General features: G+C 42.2%; 1 protein-coding gene across 2 annotated transcripts in view; it reads left to right on the top strand.

The window, feature by feature from the left end:
- SLC28A3 (solute carrier family 28 member 3) overlaps nucleotides 1-26,550 on the top strand; it is a 73,443-nt gene that overhangs the window by 16,836 nt on the left and 30,057 nt on the right. Inside the window, exons 3-5 of one of the 2 annotated variants that reach the window (XM_027550131.1) lie at nucleotides 16,054-16,152; nucleotides 19,976-20,064; nucleotides 24,628-24,719. In XM_027550131.1, coding sequence (XP_027405932.1) covers nucleotides 16,054-16,152; nucleotides 19,976-20,064; nucleotides 24,628-24,719 — 280 coding nt within the window. The remainder of the gene's footprint in view (nucleotides 1-16,053; nucleotides 16,153-19,975; nucleotides 20,065-24,627; nucleotides 24,720-26,550) is intronic. The other variant, XM_027550132.1, reaches the window with a different exon arrangement.

Below are 26,550 nucleotides of genomic sequence, written 5' to 3'. Positions count from 1 at the left end.
AGGATTGATGCTTTTGAAGTGTGGTGTTGGAGAAGACTCTTGAGAGTCCCTTGGACTGCAAGGAGATCCAACCAGTCCATCCTAAAGGAGATCAGTCCTGGGTGTTCATTGGAAGGACTGATGTTGAAGCTGAAACTCCAATACTTTGGCCACCTGATGCGAAGAACTGACTCATTTGAAAAGACCCTGATGCTGTGAAAAATTGAAGGCAGGAGGAGAAGGGGACGACAGAGGATAAGATGGTTGGATGGCATCACCGACTCAATAGACATGGGTTTGGGTGGACTCTGGGAGTTGGTGATGGACAGGGAGGCCTGGCGTGTTGCAGTTTATGAGGTTGCAAAGAGTCAGACACAACTGAGCGACTGAACTGAACTGAACAGGACCCCTCTACTATACTGACTTATGCACCCTTTTAAAATTACTTTACACAGCCCGAAATTTCACGAAGAGGTTCTGATGTCATTACTAAATGAGACACTCTTACTCGAGTTACATCAGCTTTGTCACCAATTGAAAATGCCACCTTATTAATAGCCACAGCTCTGAATATGTGGAGCTTTATTATACGTGGATATCTGTGTGGGTTCTGTTTATAAAAGGGGGAAAGGGGTGTTTATCCTTTCATTTGGTGTTTGGATGCCATGCTGCTGCTGCTGCTAAGCTGAGACCCCATAGACGGCAGCCCACCAGGCTCCTCTGTCCCTGGGATTCTCCAGACAAGGACACTGGAGTGGGTTGCCATTTCCTTCTCCAATGCATGAAAGTGAAAAGTGAAAGTGAAGTCGCTCACTCGTGTCCGGCTCTTTGCAACCCCATGGACTGTAGCCTACTAGGCTCCTCTATCCATGGGATTTCCTAGGCAAGAGTACTGGAGTGGGGTGCCATTGCCTTCTCCATTCGATGCCATAAGGCATAGGAAATGTATAACAAATTACCTCTTAGAATGTGAATCATTCTAAAATTGAAACTGTCTAGATAGGGAGAAGAAAGAACCAAGAAGGCCCAGAACTCTGAGAGGAGAGGTTAACAACAAAAATAACAACAAGAACCACAACAACAAACCCTAGAAGTGTGGGTGACAGGTAATAACAGAGACAGAACAATGTTTTTAGGCCATGTATAATAAATAATACAGACCCCAAATTTCAAAGAATTATGTAATTCCAACTTGAGTTCTAATACCAGAACCAACAACCACTTGGGCTTCAACATTGATAGAACTCTTGATGGAGTCACAATGTTATTACAGTTGGGATAAGGAGAAAGTGATTTTATTTTTTTGCCTTCTAGAGAAATCTGTATGCAGGTCAGGAAGCAACAGTTAGAACTGGACATGGAACAACAGACTTGTTCCAAATAGGAAAAGGGGTATGTCAAGGCTATATATTGCCACCCTGCTTATTTAACTTATATGCAGAGTACATCATGAGAAACACTGGGCTGGAAGAAGCACAAGCTGGAATCAAGATTGCCAGGAGAAATCTCAATAACCTCAGATATGCAGATGACACCACCCTTATGGCAGAAAGTGAAGAGGAACTAAAAAGCTTCTTGATGAAAGTGAAAGTGGAGAGTGAAAAAGTTGGCTTAAAGCTCAACATTCAGAAAACAAAGATCATGGCATCCGGTCCCATCACTTCATGGGAAGTAGAGGGGAAACAGTGGAAACAGTGTCAGACTTTATTTTTGGGGCTCCAAAATCACTGCAGATGGTGACTTCGGCCATGAAATTAAAAGACGCTTACTCCTTGGAAGGAAAGTTATGAGCAACCTAGATAGCATATTGAAAAGCAGAGACATTACTTTGCCAACAAAGATCCATCTAGTCAAGGCTATGGTTTTTCCTGTGGTCATGTATGGATGTGAGAGTTGGACTGTGAAGAAGGCTGAGTGCCGAAGAATTGATGCTTTTGAACTGTGGTGTTGGAGAAGACTCTTGAGAGTCCCTTGGACTGCAAGGAGATCCAACCAGTCCATTCTAAAAGAGATCAGCCCTGGGGTTTCTTTGGAGGGAATGATGCTGAAGCTGAAACTCCAGTACTTTGGCCACCTCATGCGAAGAGTTGACTCATTGGAAAAGACTGTGATGCTGGGAGGGATTGGGGGCAGGAGGAGAAGGGGACGACAGAGGATGAGATGGCTGGATGGCATCACTGACTTGATGGATGAGAGTCTGAGTGAACTCTGGGAGTTGGTGATGGACAGGGAGGCCTGGCGTGCTGCGATTCATGGGGTCGCAAAGAGTCAGACACGACTGAGCGACTGAACTGAACTGAGCTATCATTCCAGGTTTTAATCAAAGATCCAAGAATATTTGTCCTATCAGGCTGGAATGATGTGGTTTGGAAGTTCAAAGTACATTTAAAAGTTGCAACAAAATATAGATAGCCAACATGTCTTAATCTTTTGATCTTTGACAATCAGGAGCCCTACCGAAATTCCACCAGCAGCCTCGTGGCACAAGGTAGAAGCATTTTTATAAACAAAACACAATCTGCAATCACTTCACCACCTAAATTTTGATCCCTTCAGACAGACTAGAGATTTACCTAGTGAAACACTTCAGAGAAGGAAATGAGAGTAAGAAGAACCTCAATTTCAACTGATAAATTCAAAAAGATTTTATTCTTGTTTATTAATTTTTTTCTCAAATGTGAGAAGATGTTTTGCTTATAAGAGCATTTCTGGTTCCCCCTGTGATTAAATGGGTTGAATCTTTGGAATTTCAGACAAAGCCACATTTATTCCAATTAACCTGTTGAAGTGGTACCTTGAACTTTCCAATAGTCCTTATACCAACTATGGGGCTTCTCAGGTGTTTCTAGTGATAAAGAATCCACCCACCAATGTAGGAGACACATTTGATCCCTGGGTCAGAAAGATCCTCTGGAGGAGGAAATGGCAACCCCTCCAGCATTCTTGCCTGGGTAACCCCATGGACAGAGGAGCCTAGCAGTCTACAGTCCACGGGGCCGCAAAGAGTCGGACACAACTGAGCAACTGAGCCCTATCACTAGCTGGCATACTGACTATAATGAAATGATCAGTTAAATAATTTATGGTTGACAGCTTTGGAGAAGGAAATGGCAACCCACTCCAGTACTCTTGCCTGGAAAATCCCGTGGATAGAGGAGCCTGGTAGGCTACAGTCGATGGGGTCACAAAGACTGAGTGACTTCACTTTCACTTCCCTCTAAACTTCCTAAGAAGAGGGGCTGTATATGCAATGCCGAGTAACTAATACAGTGTCTCTGCCATAGTAGGTGCACAGTAAGTATTTGTTTAAGGAGTAGATGAGAGTGCTTGGGAGGGAGCCCCAAGGAACTGTACATAACAGTAAAGAGTTGAGTGAAAAGGCTTATACAGTACAAAAGAAGAAGCCCAGATGGTAGGGGAGAACTAACAAAATGTGATCACAGAAGTCAGGGACAAGAACCTTTCAAAGAGTACCTGGTCCATTGTGTACGATGAAAACTGGACTTAGGGAAATGGAAACCATTGATTTACTTTAGCAAGGGTGATTTCTAGCATGGTAGGAATGAAAGCCAGTTCAGCATGGGTTAAAGAATGAATATGAGGCAAAACGGAAAACCAGTATCTTATCTAATCAGGCTGTTGTAACGAAAGACCACAAACTCAGTAGCTTAAAGATAACAGAAATTTATATCTGGAGACTGGAAGCCCAAGATCAGGGTGTCAGCATGGTCATGGTTCTATTGTGAGCCTTCTTCCTGTTTTATAGTCAGCACCCTTGAAATCCCTGTGTCCTTGTGTAGTGGAAGGGGTAGGGATTTCTGTGTGCTTACTTTCACAAGGGCACTAATTATTCCCAATCATTAGGGCTCCACCCTCATGACTCAAGCAACTCTTGAAGGCCCCACTTCCTAATACCATCATCTTTGAGGGTTAGAATTTCAACATAATGAGTTTTGAGGGGACACAAACATTCAGACCATAGCAACCAGTAAGTGCAGATAGAAAACTGGTTTTTAATGGGAGAAGAATTCTTGACTTCACATAACAAAAAAAATTATTGAAGATGCAAATGTTAGAAAATCAAGAGCAAAGGGGGTTAAGTACGGTAGTTCCTGGGAAAGCACAGAGCCCTGTGCCTGACCCAGAATAAGAAGTACAGAAGTTGTCATATTATTGTTCCTAGGATTAGCTGCTCTGTGGGTGTCTTGAGACTCTCCCTCTCAAGTATATCTTAGGAGTTCTTATGGGAGTGACCTCAAATATTTAAACAATCAACTTAAGTCAAAGAAAGGCAAAAGAAACAATAATAGAAAATTGGAACCAGGCTGAAATAATCACACATTATCAAGTACAGATATCAGAAACTAAGAAAAGAGTGAAAGATAGCTCAGCAGAAGGGCAGTGATGTCTAGGAGAGTACAATTCTACATGTATATGACTTTTAACTAGTTCCAGGATCTAGAAACCATATGTGAAAAAAGGAAAACATACACATATGTGTGCTAGAGAAATTTAACTCCACTATTGGGATAACTTGGTAGACTATTCCATTATGAAGTTACATTTTTCTCTTTCTAGTTAGTAAGTGATCTGAGCAGTGATTCTTCAGGTCCCCAGTACATTTCACCCCACAGTTTTTGCATCCATTGATGACCTTTTCCTCAATCAATTATTACCTTAGGATTTGCAAAATGTTGACTTTAATTTTGTCAATATTCCTTACCTTATTCTTTTCTTTTGAAAAGAATGAACTTCCCTTTTTTTCTTTTTTCTCTCTTTTTGAATATCACTATGGACTAATATTCCTTTTTATTCATCATCTTATAATTAATTACCAACATCATATTATGAAAATTTTCAAACATACAGAAAAGTTGAGAGTTTTGTAGTGAACACATCACCTACAATCTGTATTTTACTGCAATTTATCACATATTTCTTCATCTACGCTGTCCTTTATCCATCTGTCATTCCACCTTATTTTTTGGCGTGAGTAAGTTACAGACTTTATTCTTATTTTTTACTTTTTGGTATTCAATTTGGCCCAAATTTGGTCAGTGATCTCAGAATGCTTTTTACCAATGACTGGATTTATTTATTAGATATAATCACCCTAGACAGGATATTAAGTAAGCATTCAGAGTATATAAACATGAGGTCACAGTAATGGTTTTTACCAGGTTCCAGCTTCCAGACTGCCGGAGTCAGAGGGGGCCCTTGGGTTGGCCTTCGTGGCACCTCTATCTAGCAGCATCAGGGGAGTGGCACCACCAAGTGGACGTTGCATGCAACAACCACTCTCCAGTCTACCTGAGCTTGGTCTAGTCGGGTTCCAGAATTACACTGGAAAATAATCTACATTTCATCTTTTAAATATAACCCAGGAGAAGTCAATGGCACCCCACTCCAGTACTTTTGCCTGGAGAATCCCATGGATGGAGGAGCCTGGTAGGCTGCAGTCCATGGGGTCGCAAGGAGTCGGACACGACTGAGCGACTTCACTTTCACTTTTCCCTTTCATGCATTGGAGAAGGAAATGGCAACCCACTCCAGTGTTCTTGCCTGGAGAATCCCAGGGACAGAGGAGCCTGGTGGGCTGCCGTCTATGGGGTCGCACAGAGTCGGACACGACTGAAGCGACTTAGCAGCAGCAGCAGCAGCAAGGTGAATAGAATCAGACATAAAACCAGGACCTCCAGGGACAAATAAGATTTTTTAAAAATGGTCCATATTCTCCCAGATGTATTCATTTATGGTGGCTTCATAACTAAGAGATACATCAGCTGGAGAGTGGGCAGGGAAACCTTCCCAACGGGCCTGATGAGAAAGGAGCACATTCCACTCCATAAACCAAGGGGAGATCGAACCTCATGTTTGAAATGTATGTGACAGGAGCCTCACTACAGTGAGTTAGTAAATACAAGTAGAAAAAAGAATTCATATCTGTTGCATAATTTGCATCCATGGCATTGAAATTAATGTGGTTATTGGAACTTGCCACTGGACGTTGTTGGGTTTTTTTTTCCTTGTTTTATAATGTGTTAATAGAGATGCATATATGTTATCCTATCACAAATTAATTTCAATATTTTAATAACTGGTATTTCAATATAATTGGCTTCCTTTTAATCCTATATATTTAATTTTATGTTTTTAAAAGCATTCTGAAATGGCTATGTCAGCTCCACCCACTGTCCTGCCCTAGAACAGCTCCCAGAAGTTGTACATAGCTTCAGTCACAAAGGCAGACTTCATCAGAATTGCTGGAAGGTTAGGAAACATGCCCTTTTCTGGGAAATCATAGGTCCTGCTAAAATTCAGAGTTGTGTTTCTAAAGGAAATGGGGAAGAATAGATTTTGGGGACAACTAGCCATCTCAGCCACAACATATATTTTTTATTGGAGCTCAAGAGATGTTAGATTTCTATTCTCTGTTATTTTGGTTTTCCTTTATCCTTGCTTTCCCATTTGATTTCTCATAGACTGAAAGTGTTCTCTCAATGTCTTTCTAAACGTGTCTAAATTTTTCTCCCTGTTTCCCTTATTAATCCATGCCACTTGTATATAGATGGCCATACATTAAAGAGTGTGAGTGTACCTTGACCACTGGTATTTTTTTGGACATAGTCATTGAATTTCTTGTGCTCTATTCAGCCTGGATTGATTAAGATGATGACCACTGAGTCATTTTCAGTATATGGTTGTGTTCTGTTATTCTATCTGACTCAAACTGATTTGCTTGCTCTTAGCTCTTCTCCCTGATAGCTCAGTTGGTAAAGAATCCTCCTGCAATGCAGGAGACCCCAGTTCAATTCTTGGGTCTAGAAGATCCGCTGGAGAAGGGATAGGCTACCCACTCCAGTATACTTGGTTTTCCCTTGTGACTCAGCTGGTAAAGAATCTGCCAGCAATGTGGGAGACCTGGGTTCAATCCCTGAGTTGGGAAGATCCCCTGGAGAAGGGAAAGGCTATCCACTCCAGTATTCTGGCCTGGAGAATTCCATGGACCGTATACTGTCACAAAGAGTCAGACACAACTGAGCGACTTTCAAAAAAAAAAAGCTCCTCTCATCATATTTCAGGTTGTAATTTTTTTTAATCTTTTCATTGTTTGGTTTGGTTTATTTTTGTTTGGTTTCTTCTGAAGATGTATTTGTTTGTTTATTTTAATGGTTCCTTTTATAACCAACTTAAAATTGTGAATGATCACAGAATTTGTATATTTTCTACTTTCCATTATTTTATTTCCTTCTCTTCCATCACTTGATTTTGGCTACTATATATGTTTTAGCATTTACCTTTCTACTTTAAACACTGCTACTTAAAATCTCTTCCAGTTCCAGAAATTAAACGTTGAGGAAACAGGCCTACTTAGCCTATCATTGATCTTTTTATTTCCTCCTCCCTCAAGCGGTGCTCTGATCATTTTTTCTACATTAGTAGGGGTTATAATGTTTATAATTTGTTCTGGAATCTTAATCCCTAAATTGTTTGGGGTTTTGATTCATTAAAAATAGATTCAAAACATACTGTCACTTATTTTGCCAAAATTTCTCCATTTGGCTATTTTTTCCTTGAGAAGTTTCCTCAACAAAGCTCACCAGGGACTTCCCTGGTGGTCCAGTGGTTAAGACTTCGCTTTCCAACGCACCGGGTATAAGTTCGTCCCCTGGCTAGAGAATTAAGAGCCCACGTATCTCATGGCCAAAAAACTAATTCATGTCAATGAATTGCAAAAACCACCACAATATTGTAATTAGCCTCCAACTAAAATAAATAAATAATTTTTTTTTAAAGAAAAAAAAAAAAACACATAAAGCAGAACCAATTTTGTAATATATTCAATACAGACATTAAAAATGGTCCATGTCAAAAAAACATTCTTAGAAAGTTCACAGAAGTCATAGTCCGTGAGTATTTGCATGCTTAAAAGTATTCTTTTTAATCCAACAAATAAAACTTTCCTCTAATTTTTCTCCTCCAGGTATAGAACTCTGCCTGTTTCTACTTTTCCTTATTTCTATCCTTAGAGGTTCCCCTTGCCTCTGGCTCACAAAGATCATGAGGGGAGAATGTCATCAGTGTTCTGTAGCCCTGACACCTTGCACCCAACTCAGAGCTCCCACTAGAGCATTCAGAGGTAACAGAGGATTGTGCCAGGGCAGTGTGACAATGAGCCCCAGGCTGGTCAGGTGCTTGCCTCCCACGATATTGCACCCAATCTGTCAACCCACACAGGCTTGGCAGGAAGAACTGAAATGTTTCACAGAGGAGCAGTCCAGCCAGTGCCCATGACCTCACATTAAGGATTACGTAAACCCAAGACTTGAGCCAGACGTTGTATGAGTCAAAAGGGTCAGGAGCAATAGGTAAAGTTTAGAGGCTTCTGGAATACTGCCTTTGAAAATGCAACCATTCCAAGGCAATGCTTATGCAACTTGGAAGAAAATATTAGGAAGTAATGGCCTTTTAAAATTTTTATTTTATTTTGGCTGCACCTCAAAACATATGGGATCTTAGCTCTCCAAACCAGGATCAAACCCATGCCCCTGGCCTTGGAAGGCAGTGTCTTAATCACTGGTCCACGAGGGAAGTCCCAGGAATAGTCTTAAAATAGTTGACATTTGTAGATTTTTTAAATAGATGATAGATAGATAGGTGGATAAGTGGTGGGGTTGGGGGTAATAATGGTAATTTGAAAAAATTAGATTCACAAAACAGATGTTGACTTTTATAAGCCGAATTTTAATAAGAGAACAAAATGACTAAATGCCCCAGAACAAGCAAGCAAGTAGCAAACTAAACCATAAAATTAACATTAAAAAAAAAAAAAGAAAGTCAATACTTTCAAAGTACTTACTATGAGTGGCACCAGACTGACCACACAGCCCCCTTGGTTAAGTAAAGAATGCTGTGTTCCCATGTAATAGAGTATGAGGCCTCAAGAAATTAAGGCTGGATTTGAACCCAAGTGTGACTATGGAACTCAAGCTTTTTAATCATAATGCAGCCACAATTCATATAGATAATTTATCAATATCCCAAGAAGCAGTTGCCTGAGATTTATGCCGAGTCATTGCCTATGATCTATTTGTATTGCATTTTGGAATTTTAAGTTATTATTTGAAGTAGTTGCTCTATAGTTGTCGCTCAGTCTGTGTCTGACTCTGCGACCCCATGAATTGCAGCACGCCAGGCCTCCCTGTTCATCACCAACTCCCAGAGTTCACTCAAACTCATGTCCATCGAGTCAGTGATGCCATCCAGCCATCTCATCCTCTGTCGTCCCCTTCTCCTCCTGCCCCCAATCCCTCCCAGCATCAGGGTCTTTTCCAATGAGTCAACTCTTCGCATGAGGTGGCCAAAGTATTGGAGTTTCAGCTTTAGCATCAGTCCTTCCAATGAACACCCAGGACTGATCTCCTTTAGGATGGACTGGTTGGAGTCTAGTCTTTATCCATTTTCAGAGAAATGGATACAGAAAGGTTAGATCACTTGAAGAAACTCAGAAAAGCAGCCGAAATTGGAGATGTATTACTGACACCTTCACTTAGACACTTAAGGCTAAGAATATCAGAACACAAGATGACCTTCTTAAGGAAGGAGAGAGAGCAGTCTTGTGCTAGCCCCCACCACTGGTTAGTGTTAGTCGCTCAGTTGTGTTGGATTCTTTGCGAACCCATGGTCTGTAGCCCACCAGGCTACTCTGTCCATGGGATTCTCCAGGCAAGAATACTGGAGTGGGTTGCCATGCCCTCCTCCAGGGGATCTTCTTGACCCAGGGATGAAACCCCAGTCTCCTGCATTGCAGGCGGATTCTTCACCATCTGAGTCACTTCGGGTGGGTTACCGCTTGTAGAGACACTGTTTTATCTGTTAATGTATGATTCTAAAACAGTCATTGAGCACTTCTGAGCCTGGCACTGTGCTGGGCACTTGGTACTCATCAGAGAACAAAGGACAGAGTATCTGGCTTCTCAGCTCAGAGTCCAGGGGGTAAAATACAGATTTACCCAGTCCCAAGTCCAAATGACATCACATTCCCATTTTCATTGCAGGCATTGGGACGTCAACATCCGTGGCAATATTTAAGGTGTCCCTGCCTCTCAGAATGTACCACGTTGTTGCTTCTATTACCAAATTAGACACAAGGCCACCCCTCTTGGGGGTTTAGTCAAACTGAAGCACTCCTGGCTTGGTCGGGGAGTTCTTTGCTGCCCAAGTTTATGCTGCCGATAATGAAACTGAGTTTGGTGCAAGCAAGACAGGCTTTGCCAGAGAATAGAGAAGGGGAGCTCACATTCTGAAGGTACTAATACAATTATGTAAAGTTGAAAAATAAAATAAAATTAGAAAAAAATAAATAAATAAATAAAGGTACCTTCTTCCCGGAGGGATAGCAGTCAGGGAATTCCCAGGACCAGGAGGTAGACAGGTCATCAGGCTCTAGGAAAGGGGTGGAGATTTCCAGGGGCAACCAGGGCACGCTCAGTCTTCCATGCTCCTTTGCACACGGCACCAGTTGCACCTGGTGCTGCTGCCGCTAAGTCGCTTCAGTCGTGTCTGACTCTGTGCGACCCCGTGGACGGCAGCCCACCAGGCTCCCCCGTCCCTGGGATTCTCCAGGCAAGAACACTGGAGCGTTGCCATTTCCTTCTCCACCAATTGCACCTAGCAGAGTACAAATCCCCTCTTTGGGTGATGAAGCAGAGGTAACTCTTGGATACTTCCGGGTTTCATTTTTGCAGGCGCCTTCCTGTAGTCACGTCAGAGCCAGCTCTGGGTGGTTGACCACTGTATATCTCTCCAAGCACATATCTCCCCCAGCACAGCTACAGAGCATTTCTGCCAAACACCAGGTACTTCGGAAGCAAACACAGAGATAAAATCAGGCAAATGTCCTTCAGGTCTCAGGTGTTGGTATGGAAACACAGGGATTAAATCAAAGCAAGGAAAGCGGTGACCCTCAGTCTGATTTGTCCTCTATCTGTTTTGCTGTGGGCCTTTATGGTATCCTATTGAGAAAATACAACTAGCCTGTACAGCTAAAAACCAGTTTCTATGCCTAGGGCCTAGGCTGTAAAGCATGAATAACACTTTGAGGAAGTTTGCATTAAAGGTGGACAGAGATTTGGAAATAGATACACACATATTGGAGAAGGAAATGGCAACCCACTCCAGTATTCTTGCCTGGGAAATTTCCATGGACAGAGGAGCCTAGCAGGTTACAGTCCATGGGGTTATAAGAGTCAGACACAATTTAGCGACTAAACCACCACTACCACCACAGTCTTATATACATATTAAATACATGGAAAATAAGCAACCTAGATCACCAATCTAATCTGTTTGAGCAGTATAAAACCCTCCACCCAAGGTATATTATCAAACACCTCCTAAAACTTGCTATGTAATGCCAAACCCTAGAACAAATTAAGGAACGTCACAGCAATTCCTGGAGCTCCTTGTCAACATCGCTCTGCCTGCTGGGAAATCTCATCTTGGATAAACCTATGTGTTCTACGTCCAGCCAAAGATTAGGGTCAAAGTCTCCTTGGAGGAAGATTTCCGTTCTTGCTCCAGGTCTCAAAGCCACGCAGTGCCTGCCTCAGCAAGGCCAGACCCCTAGTCAGACCACGTGAGGCCAGAGCAGTTTGTATAAGGAAAGTGGAAAGAAAGGCCCTCCTGGTACAGCGATACTGAGTCTCGATAGAGACACTGCAGCTGAGAAATGGAAGCCATGTTGGTTCAATCAGGGCCACAGTGGAAGAGAGAGACCAAGTGAGTGGAGCAGGCATGGTTAAAAGAAGAAAGAATATTACATTCATTATGGAGACATGTACTATGCTGGCCTTAGTCACTCAGTCATGTCCGACTCTTTGCGAAGCCATGGACTGTAGCCCGCCAGGCTCCTCTGTCCATGGAGTTCTCCAGGCAAGAATACTGGAGTGGGTTGCCATTCCCTTCTCCAGGGGAATCTTCCTGACCCAGGGATTGAGTTTGAGTCTCCCACGTTGCAGGCAGATTTTTTAGCATCTGAGCCACCAGGGAAGCCCCCCACGGAGACATGACCTGCCCACAAATGCAGGACTGCCCACTCATGTTATTTAAAGGGCAAAGTTGACTTAGAATCTGTCTAAGGTAGGAAGGCCATCATGCTGGCATAAGAAATGACCGCCAGAACCTAAAACAAGTTTAAAAGTGACCCCAGCCTTTCTGGAATCTTAAGTATCTCTGTCATTTCTACTCTAAGCTAATGTTAATAGCTATAGTCCAAATCAGGCTTTCTTAATTGAAAGGGAATTCAATCTGTAGGTATACTACGATGTCTTTAGACGTTCCCAAGGCCAAAAGGCCTTGGCCCACTGGCTAAACTCTACGAGTATATTAGGGCCTGAAGTTGGAAAGTCTTAACTCAGATACCATCTTCTGTACTTCTGGTTGTACATGAGTCAGGGAATTTACTTATCTTTGCCTTAGTTTCCCCATCTGTAAAAAGGGTGATCCCAATAGTCACCTCACAGGCCTCTATAGATCAAATGCAAAATGCTGTAAAGGTTTCATACGGTGTCTTGAACCCACTAAATATTATGTAAGCTCAGGTGTACACAAAAGCAAAACCAAAAGTAGTAAGGGAGAAGTGTCTCTCCTGCAGATAAGGCAGGAGGTGGGTCGTGCAGAGGCAGAGTGGGAGCTAAAGCTTTCCAGGGGCCCAAGGCCCCTCTAGTTCACCACTTTGCCATCACAAGGATGGGGCCTTTGTGTTCATGACCCAGTTGGAACCACCCACCACCAGGCAGCGGGACAGAGGAGAGGCTAGAAGGAATAAAGAGGACCTGCCAGCCGTATATTAAGGAGCATCCCCAAGTTGCCCAACTCAGGGCTCCACTTCTATTTACATTTCATTGACCAGAATCTAGTTAAAAGGGAAGCTTGCAATTGTCACCTTTATTTTGGGTGGCGATGTGTTCAGCTAAAATTCTATAGGAGACCCCTCCCACCCACAAAGAGATGCCAGTGGGGAGGAGGGTGATTTCAGTTTTCAGGACTATGTTCTAGAAGTTGTGTGGTTTAGAAACTGAATGAAAGGAAGAAATTAACTTAAAAGGCTTCTGTCCATCTGTACTCCCTGGAACACCGACTGTGGATCTATAGTTGCTTGAACCACATGGAAATGCAAGATTAAAAAGACAAGGTAGGGGAACAAGCCCAAACACCAAGTACTCCTGGCTCAAGGATCTGCCCTCCAGCGGGGGCCCAATCCAAGATCATCCCCTTAGGACACACAGCCACTAAGGTTAAGTAGAGAAGTTAAAAGTGCTGTGCTGTAAATTGCTTAGAGTACTCATACACCATACCCACAACGTTGTTACCCATTCAGGGAGCAGGTATGCCTCAGAATACAGTCATGGTTGTAGGAGTCCAGTGTACTATGATATCTTTCAATCCGAATTGCTAAATATATGGGGAAAAAAAAAACAATGGGCTAAGAAGTAATTATGGGCCACCTGTTATAGCACGTAGGACTCCAATTTAAAAAGAAGCAGATAAACAGGTATTTTAAGGGTCATTTTTCAGGCACCAATTAACACCCGGAAACACCTTTGCTTCTGTTGAAAATCCCCAACTGGGAGATATTGTTCTTCTGAACAACGCTGAAAAGCCAAAGCATGTACTATAGTGGGGGTAAAACAATCCCATTACATGTCCAGAGATGCCCACTCTACCCCTCACTCAACCCCTACACTGCCACCCTCACCCCTCTCCTCTTGCATTAACCCTATAAAAGGTCAGCTCCATCCCGCACCAAGCTGCTCAAGGAAGTCTCCAATTCTGCCACTAGGTGGCAGGAGTAATCAGCACCTAGAAGCAGAAGCTCTTGGAGCCAGAAAATGATAGGAGTTGGAAAGGGACCATGAGAATACCAAGTCGAAACTGTCGCGTAGATGGGTGGACATAGTGGTAGAAAGATGTGACCTGCCCGGTGTCACCTGTGTATTTAGGGACCCAAAGGACCAACCCCCCTCAGTTACCTAGGTCCTGTTTTTCCAACTCCTGTTGGGTTTTATTTTTAGCTTTTTATTAAGTAAATTTTCAGCACTCATGGAAGTTATAAGCAAGGAGCTGGGCTAAAGTAAGGTGTAAGCATTTGTAACACACACAAAAAAGCAGTTTGGCCACAAGACTTTTATGCATAAATCAGAGTGCTGGAAGTTAGACTTTATTCACGTTTATACAGTCCTGTGTTCCAATAGGGGATCCCTAGATGGCTCAGAGGCAAAGAATCTGCCTTCCAAGCAGGAGTTGCAGGTTTGGAACATACATTACAAGTTGGAATTGTACTTTTTTCCCCTAGATCTGTGGGGCCAGCCAGAGATCTAAAGTTAAAATGAAACTCACAGAGGGACTTGCCTGGTGGTGCAGTGGGGTATGGGTTCCATCCCTGGTGGAAGATCCTACATGGCTAAAAATAATAATCAAACTCACACACTTGTTTCTTTTTCAAATCAATGTCACAGCTGACAAGGCTAGCAGGAAACATTTCTTGAAAAGATAAAAGCACCTATCTGACACTGTTTATCTATCTGCGGCCTTACTTGGAATAAAATGCCATCTAAAAAGGCTAGTTGGGGAAGAGATGGGAGAAAGATTGGACCCATCCCAAAAAGGTAAAGGAAAAATGAGCCAAGTGTTTGTCTAGCGGTCAAGACACACCTCCAAGAGAAAACCCTACTCAGTTTGTAAAAGAAAAATCAGAAAAAGTTAAAGCCAAATTGGTCTCGCAGAAGAAGGCATTTTTTATCATGCTCATTACTACCAGAGAATGCTTTAAACCAAACAGAACACATTTTAACATCTCACAAATCCAACGTCTAAGAATAAAATTATCCAGCCCACAGTTAACTGTATTTTGTTTCGTTTTATAATTTGAAAGTCTGTGTGAAGTGTTGAAAAGGAGATTGGAAAGCTGCACTCTCATCTCAGCTCTGCTTATTGGAAGGCTACATAGCCTAGTCCCAGCAACCTTCTTCCTTCTGTCTTCTTCAAGTTGGACCACACCAATCTTTTCCATCATAACAACACCAATAAAAATCATGCATGTTTCAAATATAAGTAGTGACTTTCAGTACAACACATGCATTTTTCAGATCATCATCTTTTGTAGTTGAACCATGCTTTATCTTTAAATCTTGTTTAGAAGGAACTGCTAATATTTTGTAGGTTGTTTTGCAGGATAGAAAGCATCTCAGACACAAGGCAGGAAAACTTAATCTGGGCCTGGAGAAGGGCACATGGTTCTGTTTGGGTGGGTGTTCCTTCGTGGTGCCTGCAAGGGGAGCGGAGTAAGACGAATGAACAGGATCGAGCAACCCTGAACTGTGCTGAGGAGTGTGCAATTGACTCCAGAGCCCAGGAGTCGCATTTTATTATGTAGAAAGAGTAGCATAGAAGGAATTTACATACAGATCTGAAGTAAAGAAAGATTAAAAGCAGAGAAACTGCTCAGGAACATGTATAATCAAAGAAGTGGAAAAATACAAAACATTTAAGCTTTTGTTAGTCTTGTACTTACAGCATTCATATCTTTCAAGGAAAAAATATGTGAAATATAAGTCATCTAAATTTTTAACTAAAACATATTTTTGGTACCAGCAACCATAGGTACCCTTAGATTATATTAGAAAACAAAAGGATTTAGAGAACTCCCTGGCTGTCCGGTAGTTAGAGCTCTGTGATTCCATTGCAAGGGGCTTGGGGTCAATCCCTAGTCAGGGAACTAAGATTTCACAGCCAAAAAAAAAGGCAAGAAAACAAAAGGATTTACATTTCTAGACTGAGATAATCTTTTTCCTTACGTGGCTTTTACAGATAGTAAATTTTCAAATTTTTTAATAGTCATTTCTATTTCTTTAAGTACTAAGATTCATTGTTTCTTTCTTTAATCAGCTGACTCATCTAAACACTTCATCTTTGTTGTCCCATCCCTCAAAAGTCTTTGAGTATCATTCATTGAAAGAACATTTCTTTTTTGGCTCTGAAATTTTATTTTTGCAATCCTGTATTTTTTCTTAGAATGATGAAGATGGCTTTGAAAACCAGAACCCATCAGGAAATGACCACTCACTAAGGAATAGAGTTGTGCAAAACAGAGAGCATGAAAATGGCAAACAGGTATGACTGGAAAACAGTGAATCTGTCACCACGGCAACTGCCGTGCAACAGCTATAGGGACTGAAAGTCTGGCACTCAGAGGAACAAGTTAAATGGCAATTAGAGTGGGTATGGCAGGATCATAAGGAAAACACATATGCACAAAGATTTTGTGTTTATACACCTGTCCTCTCTGATGGAGAGAGTACCCAGGCTTGCTCTGACACTTCGTGATTGCACATTCCAAATTCCATCCTAAGACAGAAAGCACTGGCTTCAACAAAAACATCTCAATTTTAAAGTAAATGAGGCAGACAAGAGGAAGGTTCTAAGACACGGTTCTAAAACTGTGTTTGTGACACCCTAGGGCCCCTCAATGACATCTAACTGTACACAGCAAGTTGAGGTGCTCTGTGACAAAACCTCTTATTTCTTTTATATATTGAATTCTGGGTAGGATCTTATTTTTTTGTTTGCCTGAAAATATCTATATTATGTCTTCATTTTTGAAGGATATTTTCACTGATTATAGATTTTTTAATTAAATTTTTATGAAGTATAGTTGATGTACAGTATTATATAAGCTACAGATGTAAGGGTCTCATTTGAAAAAAAACCTGCTGCTTAAAAGGGAGCAAATTACCCATGTATATCATCCTTTAAAAAGTAATTTTTGGGGGGTGCCATATTTTAGGGGGAGTTTGCTCATGATAAATAAATAGCTTATTTGAAGTAGAAAATTTGAAATACTATTGCAGCAAAATTTGGAAGACAAATAATGAACTGTAATTCCAGAAAAAAAAAATCAGTGTCTAACATATTGGAATGTAGCTTGTTTCAATCCAAGTTACCTATACACCTATGTGCATGTCAGGTATATTGGGATTGTGCTTTCATATTATTTGGTAATTGTCTATTTCACTTAATATATTCTAAAGTGTTCATATCAGTAAGTGTTCTTCAACCAAAAAAAAAAAAAGAGAGAGAGAGAGAAGATAATACTTCTTTTCAGACAAAAGCCTGTACATGGATGATTATACAAGCTTGATTCATAATCACCAAAACCTAAAAGCAACCAAAATATCCTTCAGTAGGTGAATGGATAAATGAATGGTGGTCCATCCAGACAATGCAATATTATTCAGCACTAAAAACAAAATTAGCTATCAAGACATCAAAAGAAATGAGGGACCATTACATGTGTATTACTAACAGAAGCAATCTGAGAAGACTCCATACTGTATAGTTTAAACTAAATGACATTCTGGAGAAGGCAAACTATGGGAACAGCAAAAAGATCACTGGCTGCCCAGATGGGAGGGAAGGTGGGAGGGAGGGAAGGACGAATAGGCACAGGGGATTCTCAGGATGGTGAAAATACTCTGCATGATATTATAATGGTTGATACCTGGTATTAAACATTTGAGCAAGCCCATAGAATGTACAACATCAAGAATGAGCCCTGATGTAAACTATAGACTTCATGGGTCCATCAGTTGTAACAAATGTACCACTTTGGTGGAGAAGTCAATAATGGGAAAGGCTGCATGAGGGAGGGGGCAAAAATATATGAGAAAACTGAACCTTCCTCTCAATTTTGCTATGAACCTAAAAAAAATATGCTCTTAAAAGTCTTGGTTTAGAAATTGTTTCACAAAAAAAGTCAAAAACAAAAATTAAGTATTATTATAAATAGAAATATGAAGACTGAGGAGTAGCTACTGGTTTGGTCTCAGTGGTCCTTAGGTGACCTTGGCAGTGACCTTAGCAGAAGCCATCTCAGTAAAAGTTTGGTCACAGAGAGTTGAGAAGTGAACAGGATATGGAATGTCTCTGAACGTAAGGACAGTTCTTTCAAGTGGTTTGACTGTCAAGGGAAGGAGGGAGTGTAGATGTCCCATGACTGTGGGGTCAGGAAGGTTTTGTTGTTTTGTTTTGTCTTGTTTCAAAGATGAAAAGGGGTTGAAAAGACCAAAAGAGAAAACAAAGAAATGCTAGACATTCCATATGGTAAGTAACTTGGGACAATTTTAGTCAAAGAAAATAACGATGAAGATCATTTAAGTGAAAATTTTACCAAACTTTTTCTCTTGGTCAGGTGTAGTGTTAGGTGGGGGAAAATGAGAAGGGCTTCTCTGAACCCCTGACCTTTGCAGCTGCAGCCTGGACTCAGCTGGTCTCTATTACAACCATTCTTGTGCCTGAGGCCCAGCCCACGACCTGGAGGCAGCCTGAATCAGGAGCATAATGGGAGTTTAGCCTCAAAGGACAAGATAATCTTTGAGGATCCTTTCAGAGACATGCTAATAACTAATTTCCATGGGTTTTGTTGTTGTTGTTAAAGAGAAATGAAAGCCTCATGGGATCTGGCAACAAACTAAGTCTGAGATTTGGCATTATACCTCTTGAGCATGTTCAAAACTGCTTAACAGCTGCCTGCTGCTGCTGCTGCTAAGTCACTTCAGTCATGTCTGACTCTGTGCGACCCCATGGATGGCAGCCCACGAGGCTCCCCCGTCCCTGGGATTCTCCAGGCAAGAACACTGGAGTGGGTTGCCATTTCCTTCTCCAATGCATGAAAGTGAAAAATGAAAGTGAAGTTGCTCAGTTGTGTCCGACTCTTAGCGACCCCATGGACTACAGCCCACCAGGCCCTCCATCCATGGGATTTTCTAGGCAAGAGTACTGGAGTGGGGTGCCATTGCCTTCTCCAACAGCTGCCTACTCCCTCCCAACCTTCCTTTGCCTTTGCTTACAATAGCTGGACCTGTTTGAGACATTATCACAGAATGATGGGAGGCAGGAAATCCTTCCCACCATCACAAGAATAGAATGGGTCATGGATGCTTAAGAGCTCCAACAGTACTTATGAAGATTGTCCATAAAAGATATCCCAGGTTGGAACTTCCCAGCAGGACAGTCCAATGGTTAAGGTTCTATGCTTCCAATGCAGCGGGCATGGGTTCCATCCCTAGTTGGGAAACTAAGATCCCACATGCTGTACAACACCCTCCACCCCAAAGAAAAAGATAGCGCAGGTACGAAAAAGAAAAGGTGAAAGTTGCTTGGTCGTGTCTGACTCTTTGTGACCCATGGACTGTAGCCCACCAGGCGCCTCTGTCCACGGAAATCTCCAGGCAAGAATACTGGAGTGGATAGCCATTCCCTTCTCCAGGGGACCTTCCTGATCCAGGGATTGAATTCGGGTCTCCTGCGTTGCAGGCAGATTCTTTACTGTCTGAGCCACCAGGGAAGCCCAGGCATATACATCACTCAGTAACTAGAGCAAGGGCTAGTTGAGTGAGGAAATATTTCCCCTTAACCCAATTGATAGAAGAACCCTAGTTCCCAAGGGTAGTTTAACAGCTATGGAAGATGCTGAGCTACTGTTCATATCAGAAGACCAAGCCTTGGGCTGCCAGGAAAATAAAAACAGCCTTAGTCTCAGTTTTCTGGAAACTGGGGCTAACAGAATATAAAGGGAGATTTATGTAGCCTTTGGTATTAACTTCATTGAGCACTGGTCTGAAAACAGAGCGGGAACTGAATGATTACAGTAGAGATAGGAACTAAAAGCAGAGATATTAGCCCATTGGCTGAAGAAATGGAGAAAATACCAATGGCTCCTTTTAAGTAAAGGGAGAGATGAATGAACCTAGATTTTTTTGTGACAAGGGGAAAAATCTCTGAGCAGTTGATAATTGGAGACATCATCTTGCATAATAATTTTAAAGTAATTTAAATAATTTGGAAAAATTTCCTTACCAAATTCTGAGCAAAATAGATCAGAGTCCATTATGCTCAGCATTCTCATCATCCATCTGTCCCCGTGTTTGATTTCCAGGTAGAAGAGCACATCACCATCGGGCAGGATTCTCTAAGAAAGGATGAAGAAGAGGAGGATGATCAAGAAACACATCGAAAAGGGTACAGGTTCAAACCATAGAAATGTTCTTGGGCTTCCCTGGTGGCTCAGACAGTAATGAATCCACCTGCAATTCAGGAGACCTGGATTCAATCTCTGGTTTTGGAATATCCCCTGGGAGAGGGCATGGCAACTCACACTAGTATTCTTGCCTGGAGAATCCTCAGGAACAGAGGAGCCTGGCAGGTTACTGTCCATGGAGTAAGTGACTAAGCACGAACAGTACCTCCTAAACAAAGTAGTTTTGCCACTTTTTCATTCTCATCTAATTTTTAACATTAATTATAATTTATCATAAGACTTCCCTGGTGGCTCAGAGGTTAAAACCTCTGCCTGAAACTCATGAGACCCGGGTTCGATCCCTGGGTCGGGAAGATCTGACCTAGAGCCTTAGAAAGCATCACTACGAACAAAGCTAGCAGAGGTGATGGAATTCCAGTTGAGCTATTCCAAATCCTGAAAGATGATGCTGTGAAAGTGCTGCACTCAATATGCCAGCAAATTTGGAAAACTCAGCAGTGGCCACAGGACTGGAAAAGGTCACTTTTCATTCCAATCCCAAAGAAAGGCAATGCCAAAGAATGCTCAAACTACCGCACAATTGCACTCATCTCATATGCTAGTAAAGTAATGCTCAAAATTCTCCAAGCTAGGCTTCAGCAATATGTGAACCATGAACTTCCTGATGTTCAAGCAGTTTTAGAAAAGGCAGAGGAACCAGAGATCAAATTGCCAACATCTGCTGGATCATGGAAAAAGCAAGAGAGTTCCAGAAAAACATCTATTTCTGCTTTATTGACTATGCCAAAGCCTTTGACTGTGTGGATCACAATAAACTGTGGAAAATTCTTCAAGAGATGGGAATACCAGAACACCTGATCTGCCTCTTGAGAAATTTGTATGCAGGTCAGGAAGCAACAGTTAGAACTAGACATGGAACAACAGACTGGTTCCAAATAGGAAAAGGAGTTCATCAAGGCTGTATATTGTCACCCTGTTTATTTAACTTATATGCAGAGTACATCATGAGAAACGCTGGACTGGAAGAAACACAAACTGGAATCAAGATTGCCGGGAGAAATATCAATAACCTCAGCTATGCAGATGACACCACCCTTATGGCAGAAAGTGAAGAGGAACTTAAAAGCCTCTTGATGAAAGTGAAAGTGGAGAGTGAAAAAGTTGGCTTAAAGCTCAACATTCAGAAAACGAAGATCATGGCATCCAGTCCCACCACTTCATGGGAAATAGATGGGGAAACAGTGGAAACAGTGTCAGACTTTATTTTTCTGGGCTCCAAAATCACTACAGATGGTGACTGCAGCCATGAAATTAAAAGACGCTTACTCCTTGGAAAGAAAGTTATGACCAACCTAGATAGCATATTGAAAAGCAGAGACATTACTTTGCCAACAAAGGTTCGTCTAGTCAAGACTATGGTTTTTCCTGTGGTCAGGTATGGATGTAAGAGTTGGACTGTGAGGAAGGCTGAGTGCCGAAGAATTGATGCTTTTGAACTGTGGTGCTGGAGAAGACTCTTGAGAGTCCCTTGGACTGCAAGGAGATCCAACCAGTCCATTCTGAAGGAGATCAGCTCTGGGATTTCTTTGGAAGGAATGATGCTAAAGCTGAAACTCCAGTACTTTGGCCACCTCATGCGAAGAGTTGACTTATTGGAAAAGACTGATGCTGGGAGGGATTAGGGGCAGAAGGAGAAGGGGACGACAGAGGATGAGATGGCTGGATGGCATCACTGACTCGATGGACATGAGTCTGAGTGAACTCCGGGAGTTGGTGATGGACAGGGAGCCCTGGCATGCTGCAGTCCATGGGGTCGCAAAGAGTCAGACACGACTGAGCGACTGATCTGATCTGATCTGATGATTTATCAGAGATAGTCACCACCAATCTCCCCTGCCTGCTACCCACCTAACAGCATTTTCAGAAAAATTAATGAAACTCTAGTATAATCAATGTGGTAAATTCAAATTGCTGATGTCCTAGGAACCCAATATCCAGGACAGTCTTCTAATTAAAGCTGTAAATTGCCAACTAATTGCCCCAGTCCATGCAAAAGTAGTTAATTCATCTTTTCAATGTTCAATCAATGAGCAATTGATTTCTCAAAACCCAATTCACTTTTAGTCCCAACAAACTTGCTCTTACCTCATGGTATCATGAAAATAGTCCACGTCCTTATCACTCATTAGCAGGAGAGGCAAATTATTACTTTTATTTTTTGGACCACAAAAATGAAGCTCAGACTTAGCCAAGGGTTTGTCAGCTGCAAAAAAAGCTATTTTAAATTTCAGCTTCTGATTCCTAGTCCAAGACTGTCTCTATCATAACACTAAAGTATTTGTAAATTTTCTAAATTCCTATTTAAATTTGGTGTTAATTCCTGAGTCTCTGAGGAACTTGTGTATCAGAAGATAGAGCTGGTCAAAATTCAGATTGAAAGTTCTGGTCACATATACATCATAAAGAATTTTTACCACCATGAGAACCTACTGTATAACGCAGGGAGCTCTACTCAGTACTCTGTGGTGACCTAAATGGGAAGGAAATCCAAAAAAGAGTGGTTATATGTATACATATAGGTGATTCACTTTCCTGTACAGCAGAAACTAACACAACATTGTAAAGCAGCTTATACTCCAATAAAAATTTTCTTTTTAAAAAGAATTTTTACCGTGTTGGAAACCTGAATTCAGTTTCATCCTCATTTTAGTTCAAGAATCTCTGACCCTTGGGGCCAAGAGATTCTCTTGGGTGGTCAGAGGTACTCAGGTTTCATCAATGTTAATGGATGGAAAAACAACCACCAGGAGATTTGGAGTCATTCAGCCTAGATAACCAAATGGCCAAAGTGACTATTTCTAGCCACTTGCTTTTTCTGCAGTGTCAGGTTGCTGTAATGGACTATACACACTCCCTGCAATTAAACAGTCTGGTGCATTTGACCTAGAGAAGATGGATGTGCTCTATTGAATGTTGCTGTCTGACGCTGCTGCCTTATAACACTATATCTGCAACTGAGGACAATGTATGAGCAGCCTGTCCTAAACTAGACCACGAAAAATGTAGTCTTTATTGTACTTATACTCCCTCAACATGTTCTAGAACAATGCCACTAATTCTTAGTACACCAATTCATACACATACATAAGACAAAATGTTCATGAAATAATGCCTGTCATCACTATGTGTGACATACTCTGAGATGTCCTATTCTTTTGTTTAAGGACAATTATCACGCACTGTATCAAAAACTTCACAACTCACGAATGGGTCCCAACCCACAGCTGTAAAATATTGTTCCAGAAAAGCAATAAGAACTACCATTTCATTTATCTAAGAATTCAACAAAGGCCTGTCAAGCACTCAGTGTCCAAGCTGCTGATGTTGGGCTCAGACATCTGTTCTCCATGAAGTTAACAGTCAGTCAAGGCTTCATAACAAAAGAGATAGTAGGAATCATCTCCTACTATCTTTGATTTTGAAGGATTGTCTCCTTCATAATCAAAGGAGATAGTAGGAAGAGGTTGCAGAGGACTACCTCTGTCTGAGGAAATGCAAGAAGGCGTTGCGGAAGCGAAGGGCTTGAGCAGTGCCCTGAACCATGAAGGGGACGGTGACATGGACACGTGGGCATGACTGCTGGAGGGAGGGGAACTGGAGAATGTTTACCAAGGGGCTGGGAGGTCCCAGCTGGGGTCTGAGTCCTTTGAGATCCTGGAGATTGTGAATCTTCTATACAGGAGACAGGGTTATCTTAGAAATCCTGTCCAATGGCCTGAAAGTGGTCATGATTAAATGTGCAAGTAAATTCCTTCCGTTTAGCCTCAAGTAGGAGAGGAGAGGCCTGCGTTGGGAGGCACACTGAGGAAAGAGGTGTATGCAGGGAAGCCAGGGTTCAAAGCAAGCACAGGGCGACTGGGAACACCAGGGAGAAGAAAGGACAGTTGTTGTGGGTACCACCCTGGGACCTCTCCAGACTCCCTTACTGCTGTACACCATCTTCCTTGGAAGAAGTGATCAGATGCACACATGGCTTGCACACTCCACACCACCCTGTAACAAAGCTCTGGGCAGAAACAAAGACATCAACAATTCCAGAACCTTCTGAGAAAGCTATATCACAACCCATTGGTTGACAGCCCTCAAATCCCCAAAATCCTACTTCACTTTTCAAGCATCTTGTGAAGACAGTCACCCTTCCACTAGAGAGGGGGTGATCTAGCCTAGTGAGAAACAGTCTCATCCTATGATTCATTCTCAGCTTTTGGTTGGTTATCCTGTCCTCTGCTTTATTTCTGGGAGCACATTTTCTGCATCTCCATAATCCCTCAGAGCTTGGCACATCCATTCAGCAAAGGTTGAGCCAAACCATGGCTGATTTTGGTCTAAAATGAAATGAGTTTCTTATTTCTATTTTGTAGGACACATACCTCATGAATATGTTTACCTGATGACTTACAAAGCCTAATCTACTATCGCTTTAGCGTGCCAGGACATGTCGTGTATGTGGTGTTTACATCTGCCTACTTCTTGCCTTTGTGTTGTTACAGGTGCCTGGAAAGGATGTGTGGGAGGATGTCTGATTTTTGTAGGGAACATAAAACAACCCTTCGGTACATCATCTGGGGCATTTTAATAGCAGGTAAATAGCAAAAGGGAATGGGATACTAGTGTCTCTTTTCCAGGTTCTCGCAAATATCAGTTTTCTGTAGAAAACAAATAAGTCTTCCCTTCCCTGAATCATCTGTGAGTCATCCAGAGAGGAGAGAATTTCACCAAAAAGCCCCTGAGTGGTGGGTCTCGGCTTGAAATGCCCATGTAGATAGCTGTTCTGCGTGCTAAGGCACTTCAGTTGTGTCTGACTCTTGAGACCCTATAGACTGTAGCCTGCCAGGCTCCTCTGTCCATGGGATTCTCCAGGTAAGAATTCTGGAGGGGGTTGCGATGCCCTCCTCCAGGGCATCTTCCCAACCCAGGGATCAAAGCCAGGTCTCTTGCACTGCAGGCAGACTCTTTGCCACTGAGCCACCAGGGGAAAGCCCCATGTCCTGTTTATGCAGCCAGCAGCTGACTTTTTAGATCACCTACTCCCATAGTCTTTGTTAATGTGGTATGGATTTGAGGGTTGGATAATGCAAATTCAGGTAACTGGAAAAATGGTGACAATCACAAGGCAGCAACCTAATTGAAGGGGTGAAATATCTGATCAATTACTGCTTTATATGAACACAGAACAAGGAGGAGCCTAGGGTCACGAAGCCCTCTCCTCCTACCTGAAAGCCGGACCAGGGTGTCTTCACAGATGAGCAGGTGTTCTGCTTTGACTCCCTCCAAACAAAAGGCTCCAGGGCCCATTTCAAAGACCATTCCTGTCTATAAAATGTGAGCCCTCCCACTCAAGTCCATGGACATTAGTCCAAGATGGCTGGCCCCAAGAGGTCAGTGGTTTTCCGGTCTCACACTGCCAGAACAGGGAGCATCAGGGTTGAAAGCATGCTTGCTTGCTTTCTACCAGCCCAAATAGTATTTTGCAGACCATACTCAAAACTACACAGCTATGCCATTGTAGTACAAACTAAGCAGATGGTGTGGCCATGTGCCAAGGCAACTTTATTTGTAGACTACAAATACAAATATACAAATACAACTGTACTTGCCACCTACAAAAACAAGTGGAAGGCCAAATTTAACTTGCAAACAAAGCCATGTTTGCCAACTTTTAATGGAAAACCTTGTGTTCTTATCCCAGAATCTCCTCTTCTAAAGCTATCAGCCTAGTCATCACCCACCTCTTTCCTTTAGAGATTCTGTAGCATGTCGGTGTTGTGGCATTCAGAGATTTTCCTACTCAAGTTCAGGCCAAATCTGGGCCACAAACCAGGAGACTCAATAATTTTTGCCAGTGGTTGCTTTGGTGCCTGGCCTTTCTCTGTAGAAGCTCATCTGCTGAGTCTGGGTATCAGAAAAAGTAGTCAGTACTAAGCAAGAGGCTTCCCTGGTGGCTCAGATGGTAAAGAATCTGCCTGCAGTGCAGAAGACCCAGGTTCGATCAATAGGTTGGTAAGATCCCCTGGAGAAGGGCATGGCAGCCCACTCCAGTATTCTTGCCTGGAGAATTCCATGGACACAAAAGCTGGGAAGCTATAATCTATAGTGTCACACAGACTTAGACTTGGCACTAAAGTGACTTAGCTGCACCCACTAAGCAAGAGCCCCAGCGATCAAGCAACAAGATTCAGGAATTCAGAAGTTTCCTTAAAAAAAAAAAACCTGGCACCCTGTGCTTCTAGCATTCTTGGAGAGACTATTTAAAAAAAAAAAATAAAGGAATTTGACCCACAATACAATCCTTATCATCAGAAGGGCCAATAGCTATGTCAAGAGCACCCCTGTGTTCAATGGTTTCCTGGTGGGCCCTGCCCTTGGCTGAGCCAGATCAGTGCTGGAGGCTGGTCTCCAGCTGACTGGTGATG

The sequence above is a fragment of the Bos indicus x Bos taurus genome, chromosome 8 (genome assembly GCF_003369695.1).
Source record: "Bos indicus x Bos taurus breed Angus x Brahman F1 hybrid chromosome 8, Bos_hybrid_MaternalHap_v2.0, whole genome shotgun sequence".
Classification (NCBI taxonomy): Eukaryota; Metazoa; Chordata; class Mammalia; order Artiodactyla; family Bovidae; genus Bos; species Bos indicus x Bos taurus.
This window is presented reverse-complemented; position numbering and strand designations above follow the sequence as displayed.